General features: G+C 47.2%; 1 protein-coding gene across 1 annotated transcript; it reads left to right on the top strand.

Moving 5' to 3' along the window:
* Positions 1-272: 272 nt before the first annotated feature.
* Positions 273-15326, top strand: PROKR1 (prokineticin receptor 1). Its single transcript, XM_055242650.2, has 3 exons — positions 273-1076; positions 2886-3530; positions 11984-15326. The coding sequence occupies exons 2-3, from the start codon at positions 3046-3048 to the stop codon at positions 12678-12680; spliced, it is 1182 nt and encodes a 393-aa protein (XP_055098625.1). The 5' UTR covers positions 273-1076; positions 2886-3045; the 3' UTR covers positions 12681-15326.
* The last annotated feature ends 330 nt before the right edge of the window (positions 15327-15656 follow it).

Below are 15656 nucleotides of genomic sequence, written 5' to 3'. Positions count from 1 at the left end.
GTTAATCCACTTAGCTGATGGACATTTGGGTTGTTTCTGTCTTTTGGCTACTGTGAATAGTGCTGCCATGAACATCAGTGTATGTGTGTCCCTGCTTTCAATAGTTTGGGGTGTTACATACCTTGGAGTGGGATTGCAGGACTACATGCCTCATTTTTTGAGGAATGTATGGGCTTGTAAAGGTAGACTGTGCTCTATAAGCCAGCGCTATCCGTTCCAGCCTTCTAAGCAGACATCCCTGGGCGGGGGTCCTTCCTCTCTCCAGTGTGCTACCCCGCCCCCTTGTTGGCTCTCCAGAAAGCACTTCTCTGAGCCTCTTTTACGGAGAGGTAGGGCAGCTGGCAACGAAGATGGCCCTGGTGTCCGTTCAGGCTGGCCCAGGGGACCAGGTTGGGGCCGGCCCCTGCGTGTCCCCTGAGGAGGTGTGTGAGCAGCAGGGGAGGCTCCTCGGTCCTTTGCAAGCTCGCAGCTGAGCGGGGCCGTGTCCGCCCACTCCGACGGCGCTGGGCTGCCAAGGTGAGCCGCCGAGGAGCCCCGTGCCCCGAGGCGGGCACAGCTGCCCCGCATGGGTGCCCCTGGCGCAGGGTTGACGCAGAGCCCTGCCCGGAGCCCCAGCCGCCCGGTTCCTGCCCCAGGCGGCCGTTCGGAAGCCTGAGCCGGGCAACGCGCAGACCGCCTGGCCCAGCTCCCTTCCGCGCGTCCTCGTCGCGAGCGGCCGCCTGGGAGCTCCAGTCGCTCCCGCCCAGGGCGATCCGGACGCTCCCGCCCAGGGTGATCCCGGCCTCCGCAGCCCCGCTGGCCCGGGCGACCCCCGACACGCCTCGCCAGCAGCCCGCACCTCGGCGCCTCACGGCCACCAGAGGCGGGGAGAGGGAGTCCGGGGCGGGTCGGGCCGGAGGATCTGCAGCGGCGGCGCGAGGGTAACTCCCCGGCCAGAGCCGGGAAAGAGCCCCGAGCAAAGGAGGAAGGGAGCGGGGACCTGCCCTTCGCCTGCCGGCTTCTGGAAGAAGCTTCTCCTGTTCCGGCCCCGGAATAAGAAACCCGGACCTTGCCTGCCGGGCTCCGCGATGCCGCAGGTAAAGAGCGCGCCCTCCCGGGGAGGATGCTCCAGAGACCCCGCGCTGCACTGGCTGCGGCCGTGGGGTGCGGGGGCTTCTGAGTGAAGAGGAGAATTTGCCAGATTCACTCCTGTGCGTTTCTTCAGGAGACCCAGGCTTCCCCTCCTCTGTCCTTAGGGGAAGCTGCCCAGGCTCCAGGGAGAAAGTTGGGAGCAGGCGGGGGACTTGTTAGCAGGGGTTTGTGAGAGAGGCTCCTAGCGATCGAGAGCTCACCAGGTGGGGGTAGGATTGGAGTTCCCCTCTGAGCGGTGAGAATACAGGAGAAAAGACCGCTGGGCAATCATCCTTAATCTCGTGACGCCCTCCTGTCCACCCCCGAAGTTTCTATATTCTTTGCTTTTAAACACTACTTTGAGCTTTCAGGTAGCATGCTTGTAGGGGTACCCCTCCAGGAGTGGCATGCCTCTGCGACCCACGGGACCTGCAAGGAGTGGGGCCTGTCCTGTCTGGTTTTCAAGCCTGCCCCCCTTCTTCTTTTCGGCTGAGTTCTGGTTCTCCTCCCTGACAGGGGCAGAGGGCAAGGGCTGAGCCAGACAGACTTGAGAGCTCGGAGGAAGGAAAAAATCAGGATAAGGAGTTAGGAAAGAGAGGCAGCAATGGGGCTGAGCCTCACTGGGGCGCAGAGGGACTTTAACGCTGGCCCCAAGAAGACAGGCTCCAGATGTTTTGCCTTGGAGGAATATGGAGAGCAGGCTTTCCTGGGGGTGGGGAGGTGGGGTCCTGGGCATCTTCCTCATCTTTTTTTCCCAGGAAACAGGCTTGCATTCTTCCCTCTGTTCTCCTGACATTTGTTTTACGGTGCTCTCCAGACCTTAGCCCTCCTTCTATGTCCCACTCCCTGGTCTGATGTCTTCAGGGTTTGGGAGGGACTGCAGGGAGACAGCAGGGGACAGGGGGACTCTGGCTGCCTGCCTGTCCCCACCAGGGCAGCTGACACCCCCCTAGACCCCTCACCCCAGCCCCATTATGTGGTGTGGCGGAGTCCCTGTATCAGGATTTCACTCCCCTTCCTTGCAGCTGACAGAGGAGGCCTGAGAGCTCAGTAGTAACTCCTTGCAGTTCTAGGGTGTAACACTCTCCTCCAGGGAGCTCCAGGCTGTGCAGACATTATTGATCTCCTGCCTGGCAGAAGTTGAACCTCTGAGTGTTTAAGCTATTTACCTCTGGACACTCAACCAGCCAAGGAAAAATTTTGCTCTAGGGTCCCCGTTCTCATCACTTGGTTAGTCACAGGCTGTGACTTTACCCTACAGCCTCTGTCTGGGGACAGGCCTTCATAAATGCTGTTCCCAGCTTCTAGGGTCACAGCAGGTTCTAATGTGGGAACAGGAAGTCCAGCAAATAGTGAGGAAGGTGGCTGCTCTATGGCTCTGTGATTTTAGAGCCATGTTTTGCCAGAAGAGCAAGGAGAGCAGACAGGCTTGTCTGAAAGCCCTCCCTCTTAAATAGCATTTAAAGTAATTTCTTTCTCTTCAGCCTCCCCACACTCCCAACTTTTATCCTTGAGAAAAGGTGCAACATTTCTGAGTCTTCAGTGGAACAGAAATAAACTGAGCCAGTGCTTGATTGTCTCTATAGCAATCCACCCTTCCCTAATTGAGTATGTGGTTTTCATTCATTTTCTGTCATTGGTTCCTTTATTTCCACTCCATCACACTATGTTCACTCTGGGCAGGGAGCTAATAGGTCTGCTTAGGTTACAGGGTGGTTTTAAATTTGGCCAGCTTTACTGCAACATGTAGCCAACTGTTTGTATGTCTTTCAAAGGTTTAGAATGGAGCTCAGATACCATACCCCAAAGATGCTGGCAGAGACATCCTGACTCATTAAGGGAGAGCTGGCTGATAGCAGAGAGGGGTGACATCAGCCTTGCAGACATTGCCCAGGGGAATTCCGAGCAGTGTTGCTCACAGCACCAGCTGGCCAGATGGAGACCACCATGGGGTTCATGGATGACAATGCCACCAACACCTCCACCAGCTTCTTTTCTGCGCTCAACCCTCATGGAGCCCATGCCGCTTCCTTCCCATTCAACTTTAGCTACGGCGACTATGATATGCCTTTCGATGAAGATGAGGATGTGACCAATTCCCGGACGTTCTTTGCTGCCAAGATTGTCATTGGGATGGCCCTGGTGGGGATCATGCTTGTCTGCGGCATTGGCAACTTCATCTTTATCGCTGCCCTGGTCCGCTACAAGAAACTGCGCAACCTCACCAACCTGCTCATTGCCAACCTGGCCATCTCTGACTTCCTGGTGGCCATTGTCTGCTGCCCCTTTGAGATGGACTACTATGTGGTGCGCCAGCTCTCCTGGGAGCACGGCCACATCCTGTGCACCTCTGTCAACTACCTGCGCACTGTCTCTCTCTATGTCTCCACCAATGCCCTGCTGGCCATCGCCGTTGACAGGTGAGTGCAGCAGCAGTGGGGACAACAAAGGCGGTTCAGGGAGGAAGGGGCATTGGAATTGCCCCCTCCTGTACTGCAGTTGTAGATTGATGAGAGGTGTCTCTATTCCCCCTAGATGTGGATGCATGGGGGACTCAAAAGCTTGCCCATTGACTGACAGTGAGAAGAGTTCTCCTTTTCCAGCGTTGTTGAGACAGAAGACAGCAGAGCCCCCTAGAGTTGGGTGATGGGAAGCTTTTGATCTCCCCTGCTATGGATGTTTTCCTAGATGTTACACCTTTCAAGGTCTACAGTAGACAGGTAAGAGGAGATATTGAGGGACACTTTAAGCTCCAGGCAGTTACCTCTTGAGTCAACTTGGAAATCTTGAAAGAGGTTTCTATCTCATCAAGACTTCCTCTACTAAAATATGACCTTCTAGCATCATCTGTTTTTCAATAAGATTCAAGGATTTATGGTTGGCTGTGGTAAATAGTTCAAGCCTATAATCCCAGCACTTTGGGAGGCCGAGATAGGAGGAGCATTTGAGGCCAGGAGTTCGAGACCAACATGGGCAACATATCCAGACCTCATCTTTTGAAAAAATTAAAAAATCAGCTGGGCGTGGTGGTGTGTGCCTGTAGTCCTAGCTAGTTGAGAGGCTGAGGCATGAGGATTACTTGAGCCCAGGAATTCCAGGCTGCAGTGAGCTATGTTCATGCCACTGTACTCCAGCCTGGGTGACAGAGGGAGACCTTGTCTCTAAAAAATAAAAATAAAAATAAAAATAAAAAGATTGAAGGATTTGTTTTGAAAAAAAAGGGAACATATGTTTATGTACTTTTGTTGTTGCATTAATCACTTTGCACCTTTTAGTCCATTTTCACAGATAGTGCAGAAGACCTGTTTCTGGTGATTGCAAATAAAATCAGGAAGAGCAGCCTCTGCATGTCTTTCTTCAACTTAGTCTCTTCCTTTAGTATAAACTTGTGCTAATGGGCCAGGCTGGTCTTTGTTCCTCAGGGGACAATCTTTGCTAGCTCCTCTGCCCACAGTTGGACTGTCATTACAAAGCACCTGGTTACAGTCTAGAGACAATTATCCTGAGGATCAAATCAGGCCTCTGTGTGCTTGGATCTGAACAGCCTGTCTCTCTCCTTTAACCCAGAGAGCCTGAGGCATATATGTTCTCCGTGTTCTCTGGCCTCAAGGATCTGAGGGGTTTGACCTGGCCCTCACAGTCAGGACAGTGTTCTAGGGAGGAGCACAGCTAAGAGAGCTTGTTTTCTGAGACCATAGGCAGGGCGACCAGGGGTGGGATGACCAAAAAGGATAACCTGAGAAAAGGGGGTTACCAAGGAGCCTCTGTCTGTAAAACTGCTGAAGGACAGGGAAGGACATCAGGGAGTTAGCAGCTGCATAGCCCTTGGTCTGTCCCTGTAGATCCTGGCAGAGCGCTACTTGTCCTCGGCCAAATTCCCTCCACTGAATCACAGAGCCCTGCAGCTTTTCATTTACCTGGACAAGGACCCCTGGTGAACCCACAGAAGAAGCAGGAGGGAAGCAGTCAGGTAGAGTATCTGCCTCATAGGTTCCCTTCAGAGCTGCCAAGGAAGAGCTCCAGGGACTTTGTCTCTGAACTTTTTTGAAAATAGAAGCTGCCACCTTCTCTCTCTTAGCCCATGAACAGGACAAAGCATACAGAGTCATTTCCTGAAGTTCCATACTAGCAAGAAACTACGTGCGCTCAGCTACTAAAAGCGGGGTAGGGTGACTCCTGTGGAGTGGGACCCTACTCCCCGGATGAGATCCATTTCACCACTTGAATGGAGTAACAATGGTAGGAGGAAGTAGCTTCAAGGGGAAAGAAAGCCAGGATATACTAAGGGGCATTGGGTTATTTGGAACATTGTAAGAGTGATATCTATGTCAATCAGTCAGTCTCCATCTACTGAACTTCTTCAAGCTCATAACCTCCTTTCATACCAAACAGAGCTTGTCTGAAATACTGCAAGCATTTCTCTTGCAGTGTGAGTTTACACAAAGGAAATCAGATACAATAAGAAAGATGAATTAGAAAAAATGCTTTGCACCATGAGAGCTGCTATTGTTGAGTGGGGTTATGATTGGAAGCTTATACCCAGACCTCGAGGAAAGCACCATGTGCCTTCCCGGGGCTGCCCAATGGTCTTGGTGGATGAATGGCTGCTCCAGTGTCCATTATTTTATTGATGTTTGTGATCTTTGCTGCAATTATTTTTGTTTGTATGTATTGTTACCATCTAATTGTGGTCTAGGAATCGTCAATTTTTCTCTGGTCTCACGTGTTGTTCAGGATTTGATCAGTTGGGAGCAACTAATTTTTGTCTTGGTTTATAACAAATCTACTTATTTGTAAAAATGCCTTTATTTTTGTTTAATGAAATTTCTGTAGCCATGTTGGCAATTATTCTGCCTAGGTTTAAGTTCCAGCTGTATTGTGTGTTGGGTCTTATGTTAGTTATTTGACCTCTCTCTGCCACAGTTTTCTCACCTATAAAATGAGGGTAAAAAGAAAGCCTATTGTATTGGGTTGCTTTGAGGATTGAATGAAATAATATATTTAATTTCTTAGAACAATATTCAAAACAGTAGGCAATAAATAAACGGTGGATATGATAATTCTTAAATTAACCCTTATAGGAATGTCTACAACAAAAAAGCAGATAAACTAATGAACATTTCTGATACACCAACCTTTTTGCTTTCATTGAAATTATTGTTTTTACAATGTGATTTAAAAAAAATACAAGATTTTTACAAAATGCCAGAACAGAACTATTTATCATCTACCTGCTTGTATTTGTCTATATTATTGGTTCCATCATTCTCCCAGGCATCTAACCTAGAAGAAAGTCTCCTTTGTCCCGGCTGTTCTCCCTTCTTTACCAGCATTCATTCAAACTCCAGGTCTTGGCAATACCAATTTGTTCATTCAGGGCTGGTATCCCAGTCTCCTCTTGGTCTTCCTGCCTTCAGCGTTTCTTGGATCTGCCCATCTGTCAACGCTACTCCCCTGACAATCCATCCTAAACTTTCACTTGTTCATTCATTTAAACGATGCATTTTTATAGAGTAACTGTGATGTGACAGATGCTATTGCAAGCACTGGAGATACGACAGTGAATAAGACAAAAAACTCCTTGCTTTCCTGGAGCTTATACCCAAAGGATGGAGAGAGATCCAGTCAGGCAAACAAAAAAGGAAGGTAATTTCAGAAGCAAGAAATACTCTGAACAAAAAACAAGTACACACGTAAAATGTTGAGGGTACTGAGGGTGGGACCTATTCTAGGTGAGTAGTCAAGAGAAGGGTCTCCGAGGAGGAGAGGCCTTTGAACTGGCTTCTGAATGATACAGGGGGGAAGAGCCTGCCTTGGGAAGACAGGGAGCAAACATCCCAGACAAGGGGGATTGTAAGTGCAAAGGCCCAGAGGCAGGAACAAACCAGATGGGTTCTACAAACAGAGGAATAGAGAGAAGGCTCCATGTGGCTCGAGGGAAGTAAGCAAGGCTGCAGCCAAATTAATCTTCTGTCTTGTATATGTCTCCATTCTCTTGCTTAAAAGACCTCTAATAACTCCATTGTCTACAAAGTATGGCTCAAAACCTTTCACCTGTTTTTCCAAACTTATTATCTAGCCCCAGACTGCTTCCCGGTCTCATGGTTAAACACATTTATGTCCTGTTTTCCCAAAAAACGTTGCAATCTTTGTGAGAACTGTCCCCATGGCTTTTTATATATATATAAAAAAATTTTTTTTGCGTGGTGGCGGGTGCCTGTAGTCCCAGCTACTCGGAGAGGCTGAGGCAGGAGAATGGCGTGAACCCGGGAGGCGGAGCTTGCAGTGAGCCGAGATCGGGCCACTGCACTCCAGCCTGGGTGATAGAGCAAGACTCCGTCTCAAAAAAAAAAAAAAAAAAAAAAAAAAAAAAAAAAAAAAAAAAAAAATTTTTTTTTAGAGATGGGATCTCGCTATGCTGCCCAGGCTAGTCTTGCACTAGTCTCAAGTAATTCTTGTGCCCCGACCTCCCAAAGTGTTGGGATTACAGGTGTGAGCCACTGTGTCCAGCCAGCGTTTTACATGTCTATTCACCCAGTGCTAGGCACTCGATGAGGGTGAAGTTGCACCAAAATCCTGTTAGGTGCCCAGAATTCACAGACAGTAAAAGGTTATAAAAGAAGTAAGACAAAATCATAGCTCTTGGGGGGCTGACCCTCTAGAGTTGGGGGTAGGGTGGGACCAGGGAGAACTGACACTTACAAAACAGTTAAAGAATAAGTAAAGGATAAATTTTAAGTAAAATTTAGAGAAGGGTGAGATCATTTTGTACCAGAGTAGTCAGAGGAGGCTTCATGGAGGAGGTGGATTTCTAACTGTCCTTCAACAAATGAAGACCAACAAAGGAGAGGAAAGTTTTCCCAAGACAGTGAGTAGAACAGTGTGTGGAAAAGCCTAGAGGTGGGAATGCCTGAGGTGAATTTGAGGTACCTTAGAGAGGGATGTCAAGTATGGGTAAGAAACACAAGGACAGTAGAGATCAGAAAGAATAGGCTCTATTCCAGAAGGTCTCAACAGCCAGGCAGAGGGAGTCAGACCTGAGGGCAGGAGGAAACTAAAAAAGATCATGAGGCCAGGTGTGGTGGCTCACACCTGTAATCCTTGCACTTTGGGAGCCCTAGGCGGGAAGATCCCTTGAGCTCAGGAGTTCAGGACCAGCCTGGGCAACATAGGTAGATCCTGTCTCTACAAAAAAAAAAAAAAAATTACCAGGCATGGTGGCATGTGCCTGTAGTCCCAGCTACTCAGGAGGCTTGGGTGGGAGGAACCCTTGGGCCCAGGAGATAGAAACTGCAGTGAGCTGTTATGCCACTGCACTCTAGCCAGCCTGGGTGACAGAGCAAGACCCTGTCTTTAAAAGAAAAAAAAAAAAAGGATCATGAAAGACCTCTGCCCCAGCTACAGCTCTGGGTTTCGTTTTGATGTGGAGACACTAAGATCCCACAGCATGTGGGGGCTCCACAGAACTTCTCTTTTACCCAGAGTCCTGAGGAAACTGGCCAGAAAAGTACCTGTGAAGAAGCTCTCTTCTTCTGTCTTGATGAAGTTAAGGCCGAGTAATCTTGCCCAACCTTAGGAAGCACAGAAGCCTCCTGGTGAGCTCATTAGTCAGGGCCACTGGCCTGAGGATCAGGTTGTGTTATCTCTGCCTATCCCATGACTAGCCTAGTAGCTGCTGGGACCACCGTCACCACGATTTGATCTGGGGCTTGGTCCTGGAATGGAGACAGAGCCTGAATACTTCTTTTCCAGCCCATTATTATCACAATTATTGCCTGGACCATCTCTTTGTCTAGCAGCCTTTATTCCTTGTTCTCTGGGAACTGTTAGCTCTACATGAATCTGGACCTAAGCCACTGTAGTGGCAGACACACAGGGCAAGCCAAGGGCATACACATAAGCAGAGAAAAGCAGCCGCCAGATGTCAGATCCCTTCTTAGAACACCAATAGTGAGAAACCAACTGTGATGGAGAGGAAAGAGGAGAAGGGCTGCTGGGATGCCAGGAAGGCAAGAGGAGGGGGCATCATTTGCTCTTGGCTGAACAAAGAGGGGGTACATAGCATTCAGAGAAGCCACTGGATTTGCAGCAAGATGTGGGTCCGAGTCATTGTTCTGTTGATATCTAGTTGTGTGGCTTTTTGGCAGGTTATTTAACTTCCCCAAGCCTCAGTTTTCTCATCTATAGAGTGGACATTGTCACTGTCTTACCTATTTAATAGGGTTGGAATTATCTAATGAAAAAGTGCATTTGAAAACGCCCTGTAAATTGTAAACTTCTTTACAAACATAAGCAAACATAGCATTACTAATGCTAGAGTTCTGGAGTTCTGGTCCTAGCATTGACAAAGCTGATGGAAATTCTTGAAGTAGTTTTCTGCAATTTGCCTATTTGTAAATACGTCAGGAAGGCCTCTTGCACAGCTCATGGCACTAATTCTGCCGATGGCATTGGGGTGATGTCAGAGAGACCCAGAATGAAATAACTGTCTGATAGGTAGTCACAGATTATCCTGAAGATTAGTTTTGATGTGTAGAGTTTATCCTATAAAATAGAAAGAAGGAGAGGACTTACAAATCGAGTATTTTCCAATAACAGGTAAAGGAAAATTGCTGTGTATACAGAATAGCTGTGGGAAAAAATACATTTTAAAATGCTAGTAATTCCTTGTATATTAATAGATTACTGTTGCTATGTGCAGTGTCTCATTGGAGCCTCATAGCATCTAGGTGATATTCCCATTTTACAGATGAGGGAAGTGAACCTACAGGGATAAGAAAAATGACTCATATTCATAGAGCAACTTTCTGGCAAAGCTGGGATTAGATTTGTGGTCTTCTGAGTCTTAGGTCATTGTTCTTTCCCATGTGTTTATTGAAAACACACTTTGTGTTTGAAGTATCATAAAGGCTTAGGTAGCTACTATCCAGAAAAGGAATAGAATTATGTGGTGAAAATTCTTATAGTGAATAAATATGAAATAGGAAATTTCTTTCTCAGAGTAATCAGCAGGATGTGGTGGAGTAGACAGACAGCAATGGAGCCAATGAGAGCAGAGGGTCTAAACTCTCCATTTTCTTGTGAGTCAGGGTGAGTTTGAGGCTCTGGTTATATCAGGAGCACCGTGGTCTTATTGAAGGGCCCACACTCGTGCATTGACAATGGCATTGCTAACACCCTGCAGACATTTCCCTTTTTACCCTCTGGCACTCAGGATATTGGCTAGAGTGCCAGGGATGGCAGTCGGCCAGGCGTCCAGAGTGGGTGCAACCCATCCTACTTCATTTAACATCTAGGGGCTAGAAGAGAACTGGAGGCGCACTCCTGTGAACTCTCTAAAGGATGCTCAATAGGCTTGACTGCCCAGGCTATGGGGGAGGGACAGAAAGAGCAGAAATACAGTCAGGAAAAAAAAAAATAAGTAAGAATGAACCTTTCTTCAAGTCAGAATTCCAAGGAAGGTGACTTCATAGGGATTGGTTTCAAAGGAAACAGAGCAGGTTTGGCTTTCCTTCAGGCCCCCTTCACATTTGCTCTGGGCTCTACCTGGGATAAGCTCTGGACACGTGAGACTGTGTCTGTTTCCAGTGTTGACCGGTCAATCCCCTCCCACTTCACTCCCCATCTCTCTCCTTCCCCAACTTCCACCCCCTGCCAGCCACAGGATGTCTTCCAGGAAACCGGAGCTCTCTGCATAAGCTGTGTGCATTCTCTCTGGGAAAGAGGCTATCAGCTCTCATGCCGCACAATGACTCACATCCCCCCTAGAAAGTGCTCTCTCTTTGTGTTCCTGGACCACTGTGGTAACAGCAATGTGGGTTTTTTTTTTTTTTTTTTGGAAGGACAAAAGCGGTATCTTTTTACTGTCTGGTGCTTTGCGGTTAGAAAAAAAAATACATTCATGTATATTCTCAATTGATTTTCACATCAACCCTGTGAGGTAGAGTTAAATGTTTTCTATCAAGGAAGGGTCCTGTGTTCTGTGACCTTGAGAAAGTCACTCATCTCTCACTGCCTTCCATTTTTCCAGCTGAAAATGAGACACATGGCCACATGCTTTTCCTCCTCCTCTGCATGCAAAGCAACAATTTTTAGAATGTGGAATGAAGAAAAACCTTTGCCCACTCTTTCCATTGGAAAGGGCAGATTCTCCCAACTCTTTGAATTATCTTGCCCTTTTAGCTTTAAACTGAAAGGTAATTAGAATGAACAGCCCAAGAACAGGAAGGAGCTGGGAACAGTGCCAGGCTAGAAACCGATGGGAGGAATTATTATATTTAATACTAATTGTTATCATTTTGAGTACATATTAGGCTTAAAACTGTGCCAGGCATAGTGCATACTTCATCACATTTAATATTTAACAGCCAACAAAACTTGTGCAGATAAGGAAACTAAGGGTCAGAGACCATCAACAAAACTTGGCTGAGGTTGCATAGCTAATTAGAGATGACACTGGGATTTGCTTCAAGTTGGCCTTTTGCAGAAGCCCACGTACCATTGGGAGTTTCCTCCACACACAGCATTTGGTTGCTCCTTAGAATGTTCCAAAATGAAATAGCAGGTTTGCTTGAGTCCAGGAGTTTGAGACTAGCCTGGGCAGCATACGGAGACTCTGCCTCTACAAAAAATTAAAAAAAAAAAAAATTAGCACGTGTGGTGCATTGCACCTCTGGTCCCAGCTACTTGGGAGGCTGAGGTGGGAGGATTGCTTGGGCCTAGGAGTTCGAGGTTGCAGTGAGCTATGATCATGCCACTGCACTCACTGCACTCCAGCCTGGGTGACAGAGCAAAACCCTGTTCAAAAAAAAAAAAAAAATTATCCAGCACTTCTTTCTCACAGTGGCTGCCTCCACTTGTGTTCTTGCCCTAGGTATCTGGCTATTGTCCACCCGCTGAGACCACGGATGAAGTGCCAAACAGCCACTGGCCTGATTGCCTTGGTGTGGACGGTGTCCATCCTGATCGCCATCCCTTCCGCCTACTTCACCACCGAGACGGTCCTCGTCATTGTCAAGAGCCAGGAAAAGATCTTCTGCGGCCAGATCTGGCCTGTGGACCAGCAGCTCTACTACAAGTCCTACTTCCTTTTTATCTTTGGCATTGAGTTCGTGGGCCCCGTGGTCACCATGACCCTGTGCTATGCCAGGATCTCACGGGAGCTCTGGTTCAAGGCGGTCCCTGGATTCCAGACCGAGCAGATCCGCAAGAGGCTGCGCTGCCGCAGGAAGACGGTCCTGGTGCTCATGTGCATCCTCACAGCCTACGTGCTGTGCTGGGCGCCCTTCTACGGCTTCACCATCGTGCGCGACTTCTTCCCCACCGTGTTCGTGAAGGAGAAGCACTACCTCACTGCCTTCTACATCGTCGAGTGCATCGCCATGAGCAACAGCATGATCAACACTCTGTGCTTCGTGACCGTCAAGAACAACACCGTCAAGTACTTCAAAAAGATCATGTTGCTCCACTGGAAGGCTTCTTACAATGGCGGTAAGTCCAGTGCAGACCTGGACCTCAAGACAATCGGGATGCCTGCCACGGAAGAGGTGGACTGCATCAGACTAAAATAACCCCCTGGACTTTGCAAAGTTTAAACACGAAGCAGGGTCCTGCGGACACTGACTAGTGTGCTTGGATGCACGTCAACCTGGAACTTTTTGTTTGCCGCAGAGGGCAGAGTAAATGGACCACTCTGTGAACAATGTTTTCAAGGAGCTCAGAGTTTCTAAAATGCATGTGACCAGACACTATCAACAGTGGCATTTGTTGAATGTCTAATTTGCACACCAGTAGGTACTTGCAAAACCTATATATGTTGATGACATTTAGTTGGCAAAATGAAATTGGAATTAAACCAAGGAAAATGTGGTGGTGTAGATAGAAATAAGGGAGTTTCCACAAAAGAACTGGAGTAGGTATCTAGGATTGCAGTACCTGTGTTCGTAGTGTGAGAGTATCTCTGGGCCATCCACCTACTCATCAGACACTGATCTAGCCCATCTCTGGGAATATTCTTCTGCTGGAGTTCATGCCTAACATTTGCAAGGCTGGAGCAAGAATGCAAAAGAGACTCTAGGCTCATTCTGCAGCCCTTCTCCTCTCATCTCTCATGGCGAGGGGCTTTGCGTGCATGTGCATGGACATCCCAGTATTCATGGCCAAGTTCTGTGCAAACTCTTCCTCCCACATTGCTCTATGGCCACCCTCAGGCCCAGGGCTCTGCACACAGGTGGTAAGGCTCTTCATCAGAAGGACTGGCTTGGGGAAGAAGACACATAGACCCCGGATGCCATTTGGACAGAGAATTATGGGGTTCTGGGTACCTGGAGTAAGTCTAGAGGGGGAAGCCTGGATTCAGAGTAGGCATGTCCCCTGGCTCCATGGACTTTTTGCCTTCAGTGAGGAGGGAGGTGCAAGTGGAGGAGAGTCAAAACACGAAGGCAAAACTGGAAGCATGCGGGGCTCAGTGCAGCTCAGGTGCGGCATGGGCTCAGGCTCTCCAGGTATACGGATCATACTATTCCCACCTGTTATTTCATTTGGATCAATTAGGTTTCCCCTTAAGTCCTTCCCTTCCCTCTCATGCCTCCACGCTTGTGAAGCATAGAATCTTTGAAAGTGGACACAATATCTCCTGGATGTGGCCTTCATTCATTTTTCTGTTTTCACCAGCTCTCAAATGTGAGTAATGAAGAGTTCCCTCCTAACCAGACAGCATGATACGGTATCCTCATCGATATGATTTGAGGGCAAGATATCCTTATTACTGGTGCCTGAATCCCATCCTAGTCTTTATTCCTTTGGATTAAGACTTGCTTTTCTTCTAAAATAGAGGTCCTCTTATGAGGGATAAGCCACACATTTCTAGTCCTCAGTGTGAATGAAGTCATGTGATCCAGTGGCAGGGGATGCAGGTCAGATGCATCTTCCAGAAATCTGTGGTGCCCTGGCCACCCAGGAAAGAAGGGGACATACAGATGGGTAGCGTCAGACTAAACAATGAGCTTCAGTGACCCCATAGGTTGTTGAAGACTCATCCCACTTTCTAACCTGCCTCCTTTGTTTGATGTTTTGAGTTTTGGAGTTTGGTATTTTGGAGTTGGCAGATCTGAGAGCCAGACTTGACCCTGTCAACTGTGTAGCCCTGGGCAAAGCATCTCCGAGGGGACAAAGGTAACACCTGTGATACCTTCTGATGGAGTGGCTGTGAGAAGCCAATGAGACAATATGTGAGAGATGCCTTCAACCACACAAGTTATCAAAAGGATGGACTAGGAACTGTGTGTAGTGGGCCTGGACAAGAAAAACCTCTCACCTTGGCTTGTGTATCCAGAAACCTGGCTGTCTCCACTTTTATTTTTCTTTGTGTAAATTATTCCTTTGTGCTTCATAACAGTGCTGTATGCATTATGTACCTAATAACATGGTTGTGCAAACAAGGTCATGAGATTTGCCGGTAGATGCATAAAGGAAAGGGTGGCTGAGTCTCTGGTTAGAAGATGAGTTTAGGGGTTTGGAAACTCCAGAACCGGAGTATCTTTGTGATACTGGAAGTGCTGATCATTTTCCCATGCCTGTTCCCAGCCAGCATGAATCTGGGCAATGGAATAGTTGTTTTTCAATCTGTTTTTATTCTCACAAGTGTGTAGAGCTACAGCGTGGACTTGTCTTTTTCTTATTTAACTCTAGAGCAGCACACTTACAAGGTTATTTAAGTGGCCCCTGTGTGACATGTTCCCCTTCAAATACAGTCAACTCCTTATTTTGGGCAGCAAAGTTTATTTTGTATAGTTACTTTATTTCCCTGAAAGATACATTACAAAAACCTATTTATTTCTTCCCATTTATCACCCAGTAGACTTACCCTACAATTTAATCAGAATGCTCTTGGAGAGTAAAATTAATTAAAATATTAGCCTAAATCAAATATGCATTGGAAGGCCATTTTAATTTTTTTATATAAGATCGTATATTGCATTCTAAAATCTGGAAGCTTTTAGATTAAAAAGTTAAAAATGATACAATTTATTGTCATAATGTTCACCCCTTTCATTAAGAATGCTAAACAAGAGTTGATTGTATTAAAAACGTATCAATTTTTCACTCAGCTGTCTGTAATACTTCCAGATATTAGTGTCTGCTTGTAATTTTGTAGTGAATGAGAGTGTTGTGTTGTTATCAAGTGAAATGAAAATACTTGGATATATAGAAAATCATGGAGCGTCATGTCCTGTGAATTCCACCTCCTTTCCTATCCTTTTCCTAGTTGTAGTGACACGGTTCTTTGAGTGAACACTAAGTAGTTCCATGATCGTATGATCTGTGAGATCAGTGCTAACTCCTGCTACAAACTTCCCCTCTTCATCCTAAAGAGATTTAACTGATTTATAGATCTGCTTCCTAGAAGTCTGCTCTGGTAAAGCCATTAATACTTTTTAGTATCTGAGTGCCAAGACTTGAAATCTGAGGACCTGTTTATGTCTATTACATAAGCCAAGGCTAAACCTGAACAGGCTTAATATCCACACATGCAAAGTGAGCAAGAG

Source organism: Symphalangus syndactylus, chromosome 14, assembly GCF_028878055.3.
Source record: "Symphalangus syndactylus isolate Jambi chromosome 14, NHGRI_mSymSyn1-v2.1_pri, whole genome shotgun sequence".
Classification (NCBI taxonomy): Eukaryota; Metazoa; Chordata; class Mammalia; order Primates; family Hylobatidae; genus Symphalangus; species Symphalangus syndactylus.
This window is presented reverse-complemented; position numbering and strand designations above follow the sequence as displayed.